The 15,939-nt window shown below is 45.8% G+C and overlaps 1 protein-coding gene across 1 annotated transcript in view; it reads left to right on the plus strand.

The window, feature by feature from the left end:
- Lpcat1 (lysophosphatidylcholine acyltransferase 1) overlaps positions 1 to 1,799 on the plus strand; it is a 52,599-nt gene extending 50,800 nt beyond the window's left edge. The window contains exons 13-14 of the mRNA XM_029468612.1: positions 824 to 965; positions 1,357 to 1,799. Of these exons, the coding sequence (XP_029324472.1) occupies positions 824 to 965; positions 1,357 to 1,541 (327 nt within the window). The 3' untranslated portion in view covers positions 1,542 to 1,799. The remainder of the gene's footprint in view (positions 1 to 823; positions 966 to 1,356) is intronic.
- Positions 1,800 to 15,939: the final 14,140 nt, after the last annotated feature.

Raw genomic sequence — 15,939 nt, forward strand, 5'->3', positions numbered from 1 at the left:
GTGCAACATTGCAGTACTGTGTGATGGGGTATGGACCCTCACGCCATAGTTAGGGCCAAATGTCAAGATGTAAAACAGCTTTGTGACTGTGAGTAGGACCCAGAGACTGGTACTCCTAGGTACTCCTGGAGGTGAACTCTAATGTATGTTCATGCCCCTTTGGGGTCTCTTGTTAGTATCACCCCTATAGAAACGTTTCACATAGGGACTTTGGAGACACCTAGTAGCATGGGAAAATGGGAAGAGACCCTCACAGAGCAGTATGTCTATCTTCTGTAACCCCTGTTGTTCATTTTTTTCATACAGTGAACATTTCTGATTAGAAATGCAGACTTAGTCCTTGCCTTCTTCAGAACCACAGCCTCACAACCCCAATGCATTGTGAGCTTAATCACCAAACGATTCTGCAGTGTATCCATTGACCACTAGGTGGCACCAGAAGCACACTGTTCTGGTTTCCCGGTTCTTGTTGCAAGAGCCCTGCAGCCCCAGGTTTGCTCTGCCACACTGAGCCCTTCTGCTACTTCCAGCTCCAGTCCCATCTCTGTTCAGTCTCCTTCTACTTGTTGCTTTGCTCCCACAGTTATAGCATCCGAATCTCAATCAAGACATGTTTGTGCAATGTCCATAAGGGACCGGCAGAGGTCAGTAGAGGCAGAGGCACAACTCTACCCTGAGCCTTAACATCTACTTTTAGGCACCACTTGCTCAAGGGTGCCAGCTGTTTGAACCAGGTGGGGTCAGGAGCACTGGGGAAAATGTCCCAGGCCTGCCCAACACCAGAAGGAGCGTCCCCAGTGTAACTCTTCACTGTCCCTTGCAGATGTACGGATCTCCTGAGGATGGCAGCATAGATGAGGCCAGCCTGTCCTGCATCCTCAAGACTGCACTGGGTGTATCAGAATTAACAGTGACCGACTTGTTCCAGGCGATTGACCAAGAGGACAAGGGAAGAATCACATTTGGTAAGTGAAGCAGAGGTTGGATGTTCTGGGTACTCCAGCCCAGGGGTCCAGGGGACATGAATGGAGCCCCTGTCCCATCTGCACACACCAGGCTACCCTCTCCCCTCACATAGCACTGGATCCCCTGAAGAAGCTGCAGGGGCTTCAGACCTGGGTCCCCTGTGGGGAGGACACCCACCCCAGCTCCATTGAAGCTGCTTTCCCAAAGGCTTCAGTACCAGAACCCTGGCACCCTGTACTTGGGCCCTGGCCTGAGGAATATCTGGTCACTGCACCAGCATTGGGGGTGACGACTCTTCCTGAAATATTCCCCTTTCTAGCAGGGGTCTCTGACCAGTGCCTGGTAATGGGGCTCTCTCGGGTCCCAATAATCACTTCCTTGTCTTTGCAGATGACTTTTGTGGGTTTGCGGAAATGTACCCCGACTACGCAGAGGACTACTTGAACCCTGACCAGACACATTTTGACAGCTGTGCACAGACACCCCCAGCACCAACTCCCAATGGCTTCTGCATTGACTTCAGCCCTGAGAACTCAGACTTTGGGAGAAAGAATTCTTGTAAGAAAGCGGACTAGAATGGAAGATTCTGGAGGGATGAGGCCCCTCCCGCATCACCACCTGCCTCCAGTGGCCTGGAGCCTGATTGTGTGTTGCGCCTTTTACCTTTCCCTGTCTCTCTCTGTCTGCAGGCCTGAGGTCCAAGAGACTTGTGATGTTATTTGTTTTCTGTAAAGTCTGTCTCAGGGCCCAGCTGGGCATTTGCAGGGAAGCTGTATGTGTGTCCCATCTGCCCATTGCAGGCAGGCAGGCAGGCAGGCAGGCAGGCAGGCAGGCAGGCAGGCAGGCGGGCGGGTGGGTGCTCGGGGCCTCCCTGTGGGGCAGGACTCCACAGGCTGAGTGGGCACAGGTATGGCTTTGTGCTCACCTAGAATACGCTGGTCTTGAGTTTGTGTCTGTCTTTCCCCTCTTTGTTTGTGTAGTGGGCACAATGCAGGACCTCTGTGCGTGCGCTGCACATACCCTCCCTGGAACAGTCAGTCACCTTGTCCTAATTTAGTGCCTCTGCCGTCTCTGGCTCACGTGACGGGGGCACCGTCAGATTCTAAGTGTTTCTGTGTCGATGCAGGAGGTCGTGACTCTTTTATAAACCTCACTTTGAAAACATTCACCCTTTTTTTAAAAAAGAAGAAAGAAAATTGGTTTTCTACTTCATTTTTCACCTTAACGTAAAGATATTTATTTCCAGGCTTGCTTTTGATAGACTCTGAGACATCCTGATGGCCGAAGCTTAAGGGGCCTCACTGCCCTGCTCCCATTGAAGTCATGGGACATTTAGCCACAAAGACTGGCCCCGGGGTCCTTTTCTGCTTTCCTTAAGCCTTCTTGAATCTCCATCTTTTTTTATAAACATTGCCAGTTTGGTATTTCAGTTTCAATATGACAAAGTCTACTTCATGTAACCACTAAAAGCATTGAATGTGGGTTAAAGAGTCAGCCAGAGGGAAAGAACTGGAAAGTGTCCCCTTATCTTTGTGCTGATTTTAGCCCTCTGAGCAGACATACTGAGAAGGCCAGGAGGTCCTGCCCAAAGCCCATCACCCTCTGTTTGCACCGGTTGCCATGGTGACTTAGGAAAAGCAGCCACCATCTGAGCGTAGGTGACTTTACTCTGTGGGGGTGACAGCTGCAGGGGACAGGCCACAGAGTTTGCTGTGCTTGGCCCTTCGTGAGATCAGGAAGGAACAGGGTCCAGGCTGTCACCTTCAGCATTACTTGGTTTCTCTTTTTTTTATGACAAGACTTATCCGTAAAGCACAGTGACTGTAGGTTTAGTTGGTTTCCTAAGCTTTGGAATCTTGGTTTTTTACTCCTAAACTAGATTTTTTTTTCTCATTTGGGGCATTGCTATAGGAGATGACCACCAAGCCAGTAAATGCAGGAAAGGTGTTTTCTGAGTTTCTCAGAGGGAGTGTCAGTATGTGCTTTCCCCAAGAGAGATCACATAAACAAACCTGTCAACCTCAGTCACACAGCGCCACACTGCCGTGGGATGGGCAGGGAGATCGACTTCTGAGCTCTTAGCTGGTTAGGTATGAATGAAATGTGAACACAGCCTTTGTAGCTAACGGGTTGGTTTTATAACTGTAGAGTACAAATTTTCAGAAGAGAAAAGCCACTAAAAGGCCAATGAAGGAGACTAATGAACTGAGATGTCCCGAGGCTTGGGCTCTGCCCTGCCATCTGCAAGTGATGGATTCCTGAGGAATGGCCACTGGTCATGTTGAAGGAATCCTGAGCAGACCTGGGACGGATGTTCATCCTCCTGATGACTCTCTCTAGTAACCTCAGTCCGCGCATCAGAACTGTGAATGTACATACCGGGCAGGGGAGGGGGCAGTGCCCGCCCTGCCTGCGGGCTCCTTTGGGGTGCGGGCTTCAGGTTTTCAGTGGAATAAACATGACACAACGTAAAGTTGTACAGGCTCTAGTGTGTTTTGTTAATAAAAGCTTCACTTAGAAGAAAGTTTGCTGTCACTCACGGGACACACCATGGTGCCTTGCATCCGGAGGGTCAGCTGGTTCTGTAGTTTTTCCTGTGTACGTAACTCGTAAGCACATTTGTTAGCAGATCCATCCTTTGAAACCTGTAGAAGAGAGAAGAAGTAAAACAACAGGTAAATGATTACACCCTCCAAAGGTGCAAGGAGGACTGAGGAGAAAGCCCAGTGCTTAAATGTTTGCTGCAGAAGCCTACGGACCTGAGTCAGTCTCCAGAACCAACAATAAAAATGCAATTGAGTGCAGGTGAGTGAGCTGTTAACCCAGTGCCAGGGAGATAGCAAGGGATCCCTGAGGTTCACTGGCAGCTAGCCTATCCCAGTTGGCCAAGTTGGTAAGAGAGACTCAGTCTCAAATAACAGGCTGGATTGTGCCTGAGGAGCAAGAACTGAGATAGTCCCAGGTACACACGTGCACACACACACTGTATATGATAATCAAGTTGTGGGGTGGTGGGCTGTGCACAGATAGCCTGGTTCCTGGTCAAGCATAGGTCTGGAACACCCTCTCCGCACACCTCCCCGGAAGCGCCAGTGGGAGGAGATTTCCACCTGCATGGGATGGCAGTTTGGCCACGCCCCCTGGGCCACAGCCTTCCCACAGCCCCCTGCGCCGCTTCAATCACACAGTAGCTGCACCAAGCCCTCCCACATGCAAATAAGGTTTCCCCAAAGTCTCAGTCCAAGCCAATGAGAAGTACCTGCTGTCAGATCCTGAATCATCCCCAAAACTGTATATAAGTCTGATCCAGAGAATAAAGGTGTGCAAGAACTACTCCGTTGTCTGAGCCTTTGTCCTAAGAGCAGTAACACTTGGGGAGAGATCCGCTCTCTCAAAGCACCACCTGAGGCCCTGCCGCACTCTTCACTGGCTCCTCTGGTCCGTCAAGCCCAGCCCAACCCAACTCAGTGCAGGGCAGCACAGCAGAGACAGAGGTGGAACTGGCACAGCAGAAGCTGGGAAGTGACTTCCCCTCCCTGCCCACGCCACATTTGCTTCCTTTCGCCGGAACCCTCGCAACAGGCCTGGCCAGAGATCTCCGTGGAAAACCTCTGGTACCCAGGCCCACATTATTGCAACTAGTTTCAAGGAGTAAATAACACTGATGTTCACCAGAACCGTGGTACATGTGGTTGGGCCCCACGTAGTAAGAAAGTATGTTCTAACTTAACACTGTTTCAGAAAGCTTTTCTTCCCACCGTGTTTTGTGTGTGTTTTATTTATTCTTATGAGTACATTGTAGCTGTCTTTAGACACACCAGAAGAGGCTACTGTATCCCATTACAGATGGTTGTGAGCCACCATGTGGTTGCTGAGAATTGAACTCAGGACCTCTAGAAGAGCAGTCATTGAGCCATCTCTCCAGCCTCCGTGTGTTTTAAGATTTAGTTTGTATCAGTTTTAATTATGCGTATGTGTACATGGATGCAGGTACCCTTGCAGGTCAGATCAAAGGTATCAGATACCTACAGCTGAAGGTGGTTGTGAGCTGCCCATGTGGGTGTTGGGAATCAAACTCCTTGGGTCTTACAGAATAACATCAAGTATTCCTTGCTGCTGGATCTCCATCCCTCTTCCTTTGTACCTTTTTTTATGAACTTGTCACTTTTGGACCATCAACTCCAAAACTAAATTTAAGATCATTTTAAAATTTATTCTTGCTTATTTTGAGACTGGGTCTTACAGCTCTGACTAGCTTAGAACTCACTGTATAGACTAAGCTAATCTTAAACTCAGATCTGCCTGCTCTGCCTCCAAGTGCTGGGATTAAAGGTGTGCATATGTGGCTTGTTTACAAATTTTTAAGGGTCTAACCAAGGCATGAGTTGCATTCCTGTCATGCAGACTGGTCTGGGAAAGTTGTCACCTGTAATCATTTGGTCACAGGAGAGATTACATCTCCAGGCACAGACTGGCCACACGTGCAGCAGAGCAACCAGGTGAGCATCAGGTTCAGATGCTGGGGCCTTGTGCTTGTCAGACAGGATATGTCTGCTGCTCTGATCATCCAGTTCTGCCACACTGGACTTGGAACCAACCTGCCAGAAGCCGCTCCGGAGGTCTTTCAGAAAACTGCCTGTCCTGGAGATTCCATAGGAAAGCAGGGTAGGGAAGGTGAGCACCTACTGCTTGGAGCCCACACATACACACAGAGCATAAGGTTACACATCCCTGTGTGTCCTCTTGCATGGTGCTGAAGTCATAAACCCAAGGCTGTACCTTCTCCCAGAAAGATGGCTCCCACCAGCCTTGTCTCCACTGTAGGATGAGCCGAGTTTGGTTTAGAGCCCATCTAAACATTTTCTTTCGGAAAAACTGAGTTTCAAAGTTCACTGCTCTTTGAAACTCTTGATGTTCTCCGTATAAAATGATAGGGGTTCCTGAGAAGTGGGAAGAATGAGTAACCATTTAGCCAGCTGGTGTGCCAGTTCACACACAAGCATGCACACATATAGGCATGCACACAAACTCACATGCACACAGATACATGCCCAGTCAAGCAAGCACACAATCTTGTGGTTGCTCTGTCCCTGTTTTTTGTGTCTCACCGTATGATGGGAATACATGTTTACAAAATTCTTCTAGTACTTATTTATGCTTCCCTGATCCCAGATATGGCAACACTCTAGACCCAGTGTTAATCACAAGAAGCACACGGAGAGCCACTGGGTCCAAAGGCAGTGACATCACTCTGCCCATCCTATCCAGTTTCATGAAAATACCTTCCCATCCATCTTTAGAGCCAGCCATCCCATCTGATATAGTCACATTTCTCATGCCTTGACTCAGGGGAGTCAGCCTCGGGGCTGGCAGCTGTTTAAGTTGGAGCAGCACATGTCTTCTGGTCCCAGGTAGAAACCTCTGATCTTGGGTAGTCAGGCTCTTAGAGCAAACTTTATCAGCATGAAAGGAGCAGCAGAATCTCTGGATGGGCCTGTAAATCTGCCCAGGCCAAGTTACACAGTAACACATACTGACAGAGGAGAGTAGAGGTCAGCAACAGAACAACACTTCCCGTTTGTTTCTGAAATCGTAATTATAATGTTACTCCTTTCCCTTCCTTCCTCAGAACCTTCCATATACCCCTGCCCACTGTTATTGTCACTGTGTCCCAGGCTGACAGGCCAACCCCCTCCAGAGATGCCTGTCAGATGACAGGGAAGAGAGAGGTCTGTCCTGTGTTGGTCAGACATCCTTTGGCCTTGCTGGGCACAATAGTCACCTGACCAGAGGCAGGAGTACAGTTGAGTGGAGAAGGACCTTGAAAGAGTAAAGGGAGCATTTAGAACAGTATCACAGCCACCAGCCATCACCAGAGGTGACTGGGCCAGTGCTAATTCCTGTTACAGATGCTTTTCCAGTCATGGTTAGCAATGTGCACTAGTCCTCAGTTAAGGCACCATTCTCTCTAGAGGAAAGTAACCAGAAATTTCAGGTCCACTTCCAATGACAGAGCCCTGTGTCCTTCCAGGCTGCTTTTGCTGTGTAATACATTTTCTAGCCATGGGTGGGAGATAGACAGTAATGAATGAGGCTCACTGCACTCCAGGCAATGTTAGCAGGAAATCCTAGAAGCCAAATCTGTTTCTGGAGGTGTATATCAATCAAGAGACCTTTGCAGTCATGGAAAGGTCCAGAGAGATTAGCCTGCCCCGGGGAACCGGTAGGTCCCTCCCAAAAGTGTTGTCAGCTCCGGTCTGGGAATTCAATGGCAACCTTGACCGGACTGGGTAGTTGCTGACCAGTTTGGCTGCTGATCCACATTTGGTCCCCACTTCTCCTTTCCAGCTGGTGGGAAGAGACACGCTCACAAGTAGGTGATGCACTAAGGGATAAAGCAGGAACCTGGAGGTTAGCAATGTGCAGAACCAGCAAGCATGGGCAGGAAATACAGAGAAAGGAAGGGAGTAACCCAAGAAACATGGTCAGATATAGCCTTTCAGGGACAGAGAAGAATATTTGACAAAATAATAGCCATAATTTCCCCAAAATCTATAAATGCAGACAAAAGTAGCTGCTCAGTGAGCACCAAATCGAACAAATACTAAGCGAGCTAGACCTGCCACCAAGCCTGATGGGCTGAGTTTGACCCCCAGCACCCATATGGAGCTCCACTTGTGTGCCTGGCACAGGTACACACACACACACACACACACACACACACACACACACACACACGCATGCACGCGCGCAATAAAAACTGTAAAAGGAAAATCTAAAATCATCTAGAAGAAATGTGTGTGCTTTCAGGGTACAAAGCCTGCCGGGGTACTGCTGAGTGCCCACTGGTTAGTGATGAACAGCTTTCTTCCCAGTGCCAGCCAACCCCTCAGGGAACGACAGCTGACTTCTCAACAGTAGTCCACTTCTCCATGAGAACCAAACTCGCAGTGACAACCAATTTTCTTAGTGACTGCCAACTTTTCAGTAGCAGCCAAGTTCTCAGTGACTGCTGACTGACAGTGGCCGGCACCTTGATAGCCACCAACTACTCAGTGGCCTCTGACTGTGCTAGCGAGAGACTGGTGATAGCCTCAAAATTAAAGGTGAGAAAAATGCCAGGCTGGAATTCTGTGCTTAAAATACCTTTCTAGAGTCAAGCAACATAAAGAGATTTTTAGTAAGCAAAAACTGAGCCAACTCATTATCGCCAACAGTAATCACGAAAATACAAGAATACAAAGGCTAGTTATTATCTCAAGGTACGCAATTGGAAAGTGTATCTCAGCCAGGAGCGGTGACATAGCCTGTAGTCCTAGCACTTGGGACACAGAGACAGGCAGTTCTCCGAGTTCAAGGCCAGCCTGATCTACAGAGTGAATTACAGGACAGCCAGGGCTACATGCAAATGTTCTGTCTCAAAACAAACAATAAACAATAGCAGCAAAGAAGGAAAGAAAAAGAAATGTGTATCGTAAGTCTTCCAAAGGAAACAAGACCATAGTTAGTATAAACATGAGTTTTATCTGAACTAGGCAGGAGGAGGAGTGAGAAGGACCGTAAAACAAATGTAATACAGCCAGGTGATAAATTTAAACTTCATCTTGGCAGTATTTCCATTAAACTCAGACTAAAGCTTCAATGGCAAGGAAAATAGCTGAGGATGTATAGGGCAAGCATAGACTGAAGGTAAAAGGATGGAGATGCAGCTAATGTGACCCAAAATGGGGCAGGTTGTAAAGTTGCCTTGTGCTGGTGGATTTTGAGACAAGAACTTTCAGGTTAAAGAAAGACATTTCGTGAGTATAACAGTTCCTTCCTCAAGATACAGAAATCCTCAGGACTGTGTACCTGCTAACTCAGAGTCAGGTAAGCAGAATCAAGCGGTCTAGAGGCAACACACTGGTGAACGTGGTTGAAGACAGTTCTTCAGAAATTGATCCCTTCCAGGCAGGGGATGTAATTAGGTAAAAATGTAAGTGACCCTCTCTATCAAAACTAGTGGAGCAGCACAGATCATGTGCTTGGCTCTAGAGTTAATCTCAATAAGTTCCAAAGTGGTTGGGTCAAGGAATATTTCTCATCAACATGAGGCCAGACAGAACTGAGCTCTGAAACCCATTCAGTAGCAAGGGATGCATGCTATGTTCACTAAAAAATTATGGCAAGAGGAGTATCTAACCTGTCCAGTTTTAAGAAAGGTGGTTGAGTTGCTGGCTCTTTCCTAAGCTACAAAAAGTTGTTTCAGGTCACTCTGCAGAAGAAAGCCCAGGTCATTGGGATCTCAGAGGAACTCTGGTGGATTTCCCTCCACAGTGAGGATATGTTAGCCCTAACATATGTACTATTCAGGTCTCAATAAACAAATTATAAAAAGTATGACATAAAAAGATGACCAAGCTCTGGAAGCCAAGGATAAGCCCCAGACTTCAGCAAGGATGTGACGTCACCCATATGGAACAGGGAGTATCTACAGTGGCTGGTGACGAATCCCAAACCAGGATGCAAACAAGTAGGAAACTGGAACCTGGAACCAAAAGAAACAGACCCAGAGATCACTCAGGTGTTAGAAGTGGCAGATTGCTTGACAGTCATCACAACTGCATTTTACCACACAGAGAACAAGCTGGAGGGAGATTATTGCTTAGGAGACATGTGGAAGATGTAAAAGATACAGAACTAAGTCCTAGGATTCAAAATGTGCTGCTTAGGAATGAGGGAAGATTAATATCTTGAAAAGAGTGAAATTAGAAATGAAATGAAGAGCCTTTGTTTAGGTTTGTTAGGTTTAGGTGTCAGGTACTTATGGATTCATAGAATGAATTAAGTAGTACTCCTTCTGTTTCTATTTTTGTGGAATAGTTTGAGGAGTATTGGCATTAGCTCTTCTTTGAAGGTCTGAAAGAATTCTGCACTAAAACCATCTAGCCTTGAACTTCTTTTGGTTGGGAGTCTTTTAATAACTGCTTCTATTTCTTTAGGGATATGGGATTGGAACTTCAGACTAATTTCATGTTTATAAACATTGATGCAAAAATACTCAATAAAATTCTTGCCACCCAAATTCAACAACACATCAAAAACCTCAATCATCATGATAACATAGGCTTCATTCCAGGGACAAGGGATGGTTTGATATACAAAAATCCATCAACGTAATCCACTATGCTAACAGACTGAAAGACAAAAATCACATGATCATCTCATTAGATGATGAAGAAATCTTTGACAAAAATCTAACACCCTTTCATGTTAAAAGTCTTGGAGAGATCAGAGATACAAAACACATACCTAAACATAATAAAAGCAATATACAGCAAGCCAATAGACAGCATCAAATTAAATGGAAAGAAACTTAAAACAATTCCATTAAAATCAGGGACAAGAAAAGGCTGGCCACAGTCCCCCTCTTTATTCAATATAGTTCTTGAAGAGCAAAAAGACAAAAAAAGGAAATCAAGGGACTACAAATTGGAAAGGAAGAAGTCAAGGTATCACTAACAATAGGTGGTATCATAGTATGCGTGAGTGATCCACAAAATTCTATCAGAGAACTCCCTTTTTTTAAAAAAATATTTATTTATTTTATGTATATGAGTACTGTAGCTGTACAGATGGTTGTGAGCCTTCATGTGGTTGTTGGGAATTGAATATTAGGACCTCTGCTTGCTCTGGTCAACCCAGCTTGCTCCAGCCAGCCCCACTCTCTCAGTCCCTGCCCAAAAGATTTACTATTATACGTAAGTACACTGTATCTGTCTTCAGATGCTCTGGAAGAGGGTGTCAGGTCTCATTATGGGTGGTTGTGAGCCATGTGGTTGCTGGGATTTGAACTCAGGACCTTTGGAAGAGCAATCAGTGATCTTAATTTCAGCAAAGTGGCTGGATATAAAATTAACTCAAGCAAGTCAATGGCCTTTCTGTACACAAAGGATAAACAAGCAGAGAAGAACTTAGGGGGAAAGCACTCTTCACAATAGCCACAAATAACATAAAATATCTAGGTGTCACTCTGAGCAAACAAGAAAAAGATCTGCGTGACAAGCATTTCAAGACCCTGAAGAACGAAACTGAAAAAGATATCAGAAGATGTAAAGGTCCTATGCTTGGGTTGGTGAGATGGCTCAGTAGGTAAGAGCACCCGACTGCTCTTCCAAAGGTCCGGAGTTCAAATCCCAGAAACCACATGGTGGCTCACAACCATCTGTAATGAAATCTGACTCCCTCTTCTGGAATGTCTGAAGACAGCTACAGTGTACTTACATATAATAAATTAAAAAAGTAAACAGTTTTTTAAAAAATCCTATGCTCATGGTTGATAGGATTAACATAGTAAAAAAAAAAATGGCCATTTTACCAAAAGCAATCTACAGATTTAGTGCAACTCCCATCAAAATTCCAGCACAATTCCTTATAGACCTTGAAAGGGCAGTTCTCAACTTCATGTGGAAAAGCAAAAGGCCCAGGATAGCTAACATAATCCTGAACAATAAAAGAACTTCTGGGGAAATCACCATCCCAGACTTCAAGCTGTACTACAGAGCAATAGTGATAAAAAAAAAAAAAAAAAAAAACCAACCAAACAAACAAACAAAAAAAACCCTGCATAGTGTTGGTACAGAAACAGACAAGTTGATCAATGGAATAGAATTGAAATCCAGAAATAACCCCACACATCTTGATACTTGATTTTTGACAAAGAAGCCAAAACCACATAATGGAAAAAAGAAAGCACCTTCAACAAACAGTGCTGGTCTAACTGGATGTCTGCATGTAAAAGAATGCAAATAAATCCATATTTATCACCCTGCACAAGACTCAAGTCCAAGTGGATCAAGGACTTTAACATAAAACTGGATATGCTAAACCTAATAGAAGAGAAAGTGGGAAATAGCCTCCACCACATTAGCACAGAAGACAACTTACTGAACGTCAATGGCTCAGACACTAGAATCAATAATAAATGAGACATCATGAAACTGAAAAGCTTCTATAAGGAAAAGGACACTGTCAACAGGACAAAATGGCAGCCTATAGATTGGGAAAGGATCTTCACTAACCCTACATCTGAGAGAGGGCTGATATTCAAAATACATAAAGGACTCAAGAAGTTAAATTCTAACAAACCAAATAACCCAATAAAAAATGGTTCACAGAACTAAAGAGAGAATTCTCAACAGAAGAATCTTGAATGGCCAAGAAGCACTTAAAGAAATGCTCAACATCCTTAGTCATCAGGGAAATGCAACTCCAGAACTGTCCTGAGATTCTACCTTACACCAGTCAGAATGGTTAAGATCAAAAACTCAAGTGACAGGACGTGCTGGCAAGGATGTGCAGCAAGTGGAGCACTCCTCTATTGCTGGTAGGAACGCAAACTTGTACAGCCACTCTAGAAATCAATCTAGTGGTTTCTTCAGAAATTAGAAATAGTTCTACCTGAAGAGCCAGATATACTAGTCCTGGGCATATACCTAAAAGATGCTCCACTGTACCCCAAGGGCACATGCTCAGCAGCTTCATTCATAATAGTCAGAAACGGGAAACAACCTAGATATCCCTCAACCGAAGAATAGATACAGAAAATGTGGTTCATTTACACCATGGAATACTACACAGCTATTAAAAACAAGGGCATCATGAATTTTGCAGGCAAATGGATGGAACTAGAAAATATCGTGAGTGAGGGAAACCAGACCCAAAAGGACATACACACTATGTACTCACTTACAAGTGGATATTAGCCATAAAGTACAGGATACCTGTGATACACCCAACAGACCCAAAATAAGAAGGAAGCCCCAAGCAAGGATATTTGAATCACACTTAGAAGGGGGAACAAAGCAGTCATAGGAAGCATAGGGAGGGAAGTAACTGGGTGGAAGAGAGGAGGGGAATGGGGAGGCAGGATTAGGTGTGGGGAGAGACAGGAGAGAGGCCTAGAGGATCAGGAGAATAAATGGAAAGCTGCGCCTGCCAGGGGGAGGGGATCCCTAGGAAGTCCCAGAGACCTGGGTTAGGGGAGGCTCCCAGGAGTCAATGTGGGTAGCCAGCAGCCAAGGTGTCTAACAGTAGGGACATGGAACCCGAAGAGGCCACCTCCTGTAGCCAGGCAGGAACCCCAGTGGAAGGACAGGGACACCAACCTATCCACTAAACTTTCAACTCCAAATGTGTCCCATCTAAAAGAAATGCAGGGTGGAGTAGAGACAGAAAGAAATGCAACCAATATCTGGCCCAATTCAAAACCCATCCCATGGGCAAACATCAATCCCCGACATTATTAATGACACTTGGTTATGCTTGCAGACAGGAGCCTAGCATAACTGTCCTCTGAGAGGCTCTACCTTCCAGTGGACAGAAACAGAAGCAGATAACCACAGCCAAACAGACAGAGGTCTGGTACACTTATGGAAGAGATGGGGGAAGGTTGAAGACCCATAAGTAGATGAGAACTCCACAGGAAGACAGAGTCAACAAACCTGGACCCCTAGGAGCTCTCAGAATCTGAGCCACCAACCAAAGAACATACATGGGTCTGAATGAGACTCTCTGGCACATATGTAGCAGACAGGCAGCTCAGTCTTCACACAAGATAGGTGAGAGCATTTGGAAATTTGGGTTCATAATGATGAAAAATAAAAAGTACTTGTGGAGATAGTAGAAAACCTTTTCTGCACCATCTCAATGTCTTTTAAAGAGTGGTCATCTCTTGACAAGTTGGGCAATGTATTCTACAGTACAGCAAAATATCTGGTGCTGATGGCACAAAAACTCAACAGGGTGCACCCTGGTCAAGTGCTCATGCTTCACAAAGCTAAAGCATGGTGTCTTGGACAGCAGACACCATGATGTAGAGCATGTGCGTGAGTACCCTAAGCAGCAGACAGAACAGCCTAACAAGGAGACAGTGGGAAAAGGCCGGGTGAAACAAAACTCACTCAGTGTGAAAAAGGACCAAGACAACACAGAAGAAACATAGAAAGAGCAAGCTCGTAGACATTAAGTGAAAGGAGCTCTCTCTCCTTTTAATGGTACCTTTTTAATGAACGTCTTAGCCAATCCCAGACCCACCAGCACATAGAAACTCCACTAAGGGGCAAATGTTGCTTTTCTTGTGGAACAGGCTCAATCAACGTAGTCATTTCTCTCTTAATCAGAGCAGCTGTGATTACCCATAGGAGACCCTCAGCAAGATTAGGTTTGTTGATGATCTATCAGGAAAAAAAAGTGAGGGGGTGTCATTAAACCATCACCCGAGGTAACAGCCACTCCTTCCTGTGTCCTCCAGCCCCAGCTCTATGGAATTCTGGGCCAGTAGATAGCGAGGACTCTATGCAGCTCTTGGGAGGCTGTTACCCCCATTGGATTTTCTGAGAGTGCAGCTACTCAGGGTGACCCACACGTTTCTAGGTAACTCCTCACCCACACATCTGTTAAGTAAACACACTGTACCGATTGATTCATCAAACTGGACTTTGGGGGAATCATTTCTTTGATCTGTGGTCAGGGCCCTATCAGGGGTGAACAAGTGTTTATTTCCACTTCTCTGAGAAGAGTCACACAACACCAAGGAGTCCTAACAGGAAGGAGTAGCAGAAGAAACCTGCTTACCTCCTGGCAGCCAGGAAATGAAAAAAATGCCCCCACTGGGGTGGGCTCTGTTCCTTTATCCTAGCTTATAAGATTCTGCCATGAAGACTGACGTAGCTTTCTCTCCTTTTAGCAATCCCTGTATAAATTCCTGCCCGGTACTCAAGATGGCAATCCATTATTGTCTTAGTCACTGCTCTATTGCTGTGAAGAGACACCATGACCAAGGCAACTGTATTTTTTAATTCTTTCTTTCATATATTACATCCTGACCAACGTTTCCCTTCCTCCCAGTCCCTCTCCCCACCCACTCCTCCTGTTTCCCTTCAGAAAAGGGCAGGCCTCCCAAGAGTATCAACCAAACATGACATATATCAAGTTGTAATAAGACTAGGTACCTCCCTCATATTGAGGCTGGACAAGGCAACCCAGTAGGAGAGCAAAGATCTCAAATGCAGGTAAAGTTGGAAATAGGCCCCACTCTCTCTGTAAGGAGTACTACAAAAGCAAGAAGGTTTACAACAAGGTATACATGTGTAAAGTGTGTGCAGAGGCTAGGTCAAACCCATGCAGGATCCCTGATGGTCAGTTCAGTCTAAGTGAGCCCACATAAGTCCAGGTTTGTTGATTCTGTGGGTTTTCTTATGGTGTCCTTGATCCTTCTGGCCCCTACAATCCTTCCTCCCTTTCTTCCACAGGACTCACTGAGTTCTGCCTAATGTTTAGCTGTGGGTTTTTACATCTGTTTCTATCAGTTACTGGATGGAGCCTCTCTGATGGTGACTGAGCGAGGTTCCTGTCTGTAAGTATGACAGAGTAACATCTGTATTTGGTTCTATCCTACACCTCTGGGCCATCTGTCCTCTGGTTTCTGGTCCTCCAGGCTGTGTCAGTGGTGGGCTCCTTCCCATAGCATGGGTCTCAAGCTGGACCAGTCATTAGTTAGCCACTCGCACAATTTCTGTGCCATCTTTACCCGAGAACATCAGCTGGCAAGACAAATTGTATGTCAAAGATTTTGTGGCTGGGCTGGTATCCCCATCCCTACACTGAAAATCTTGTCTGGTTATAGGAGACAGCTGGTTCAGGTTCCATATCCTCCATTACTAGGAGTCTTGGCTAGGATCACTGTATTAGTTTCCTGGGAACTGTCATTGTACTAGCTTTCTACCTCCCTCTCAAACTTAACCTCAGTTCCAGTTGCCTCTCCCAGTACTCTTTCCCTCCATCTTCCCTTAACCTGATCCATTCTGTTCCCAATCCTTACTTGCCCCCCCCCCCCCCCCTTCCCCATCTACTTGCCATATCTATTCTATTTTCCCTTCACAGGGAGCTCCTTGCATCCCTCGTGCCCCCCTGGCTTAGCCTCTCTGGGTATGT

This window comes from Mus caroli, chromosome 13, assembly GCF_900094665.2.
Source record: "Mus caroli chromosome 13, CAROLI_EIJ_v1.1, whole genome shotgun sequence".
Lineage (NCBI taxonomy): Eukaryota > Metazoa > Chordata > Mammalia > Rodentia > Muridae > Mus > Mus caroli.